This window comes from Artemia sp. Qi Xiang Cuo, chromosome 4 (genome assembly GCF_049724085.1).
Source record: "Artemia sp. Qi Xiang Cuo chromosome 4, ASM4972408v1, whole genome shotgun sequence".
In the NCBI taxonomy this organism is placed as follows: domain Eukaryota; kingdom Metazoa; phylum Arthropoda; class Branchiopoda; order Anostraca; family Artemiidae; genus Artemia; species Artemia sp. Qi Xiang Cuo.
Genome location: NC_142797.1, coordinates 41,008,559 through 41,009,964, shown reverse-complemented (window position 1 = coordinate 41,009,964; position 1,406 = coordinate 41,008,559). Strand labels below are relative to the sequence as shown.

General features: G+C 30.1%; 1 protein-coding gene across 1 annotated transcript in view; it reads left to right on the top strand.

Annotated features, from left to right (window-relative positions):
* Positions 1 to 674: 674 nt before the first annotated feature.
* The window catches only part of LOC148953113 (uncharacterized), a 66,063-nt gene continuing 65,331 nt past the window's right edge, over positions 675 to 1,406 (top strand). Inside the window, exon 1 of the mRNA XM_089087871.1 lies at positions 675 to 741. Coding sequence (XP_088943997.1) covers positions 675 to 741 — 67 coding nt within the window. The remainder of the gene's footprint in view (positions 742 to 1,406) is intronic.

Below are 1,406 nucleotides of genomic sequence, written 5' to 3'. Positions count from 1 at the left end.
TCTGTGTTCAAGCGCTCCGTTTTTTAGGTTGTCGTGAGTATAGATGTCAAAGACGAGATCAATCCTTTGAGCGTCGGTTTTGGACTGTTGCTTTCTAATGTAGGTAGCGAAGTTCGAGCGAGCGTATTCACCGAAACTAATTCCAGGCTTAGGAACAATGACGTGTACTAGAACAGACCCTTTTAGTACAATTGAGTCGACGGTTGGGAGACTGCTGGGCAGTGACTCTTCCAGCTCTGCCATCAAACAGTCAACTATGTCAGATTTTTTTTCCAAACCGTAGCTTGCCGCATTCGGACAGGGAAGGTGGAAAAAGCTGGTTCTCGTGCTTGAAAAAGTTGGCCAGGTCTGCCCCTCTACCCTTGCAGCCTATGTACAAACGACTGAAGAGGCTGGAGTTTGACTGCATGTACTTTACATGTAGGCTACGTATGTCATGATATGAAGACATTTATAAAAGAAAGCAGCACTTATTAAAGTTAAATTATACGTTACTTCTTCTCTTCTCATATGCCTTCTCTTGAAAAAGTACGTGCCCCGTGGATTTTCTTCTTTTCTTTTTTAAACCTGCTTGCGATATGAGGTATTTCGAGTTGTGTTTTTAAACCCGCAACTGATCCATTCACTCAGACCACAGTCGTCAGTTGCATATTGAGGAGAAACAAGAGTTTTTAATGAAGAAGTATGAAAGACAGTCTACACCCAAAGATGATGAAAGTGATGATAACTTAGTGACAGATGGTTGGATATTAAAAGTAAGGACATTTTCAGATTCAGCATACTCGATTTAGCCATGAAAGATACTCTAAGCGCATCTACTACCTCAGTATACAGAAAAGAGTACGACCCGCGATGATGAAAATGACGATAACTCGGAAACTCATGATCTGATTTCAAAAGTGGGTAAATGTTCAAAATCAGCAGATCTGAATTAACCAGAAACGACCCTTCCAATTTTTATTACCTTCCAAGTTTTGCGAGTATCAGTTCTACACGCAGAAAAATTATTTAGATAATAGAGAAATTTGGCTTTCCTGCACAAGGAATTATATATATATATATATATATATATATATATATATATATATATATATATATATATATATATATATATATATATATATATATATATATATATATATATATATATATATATATATATATATATATATATATATATATATATATATATATATATATATATATATATATATATATATATATATATATATATATATATATATATATATATATATATATATATATATATATATATATATATATATATATATATATATATATATATATATATATATATATATATATATATATATATATATATATATATATATATATATATATATATATATATATATATATATATATATATATATATATATATATAT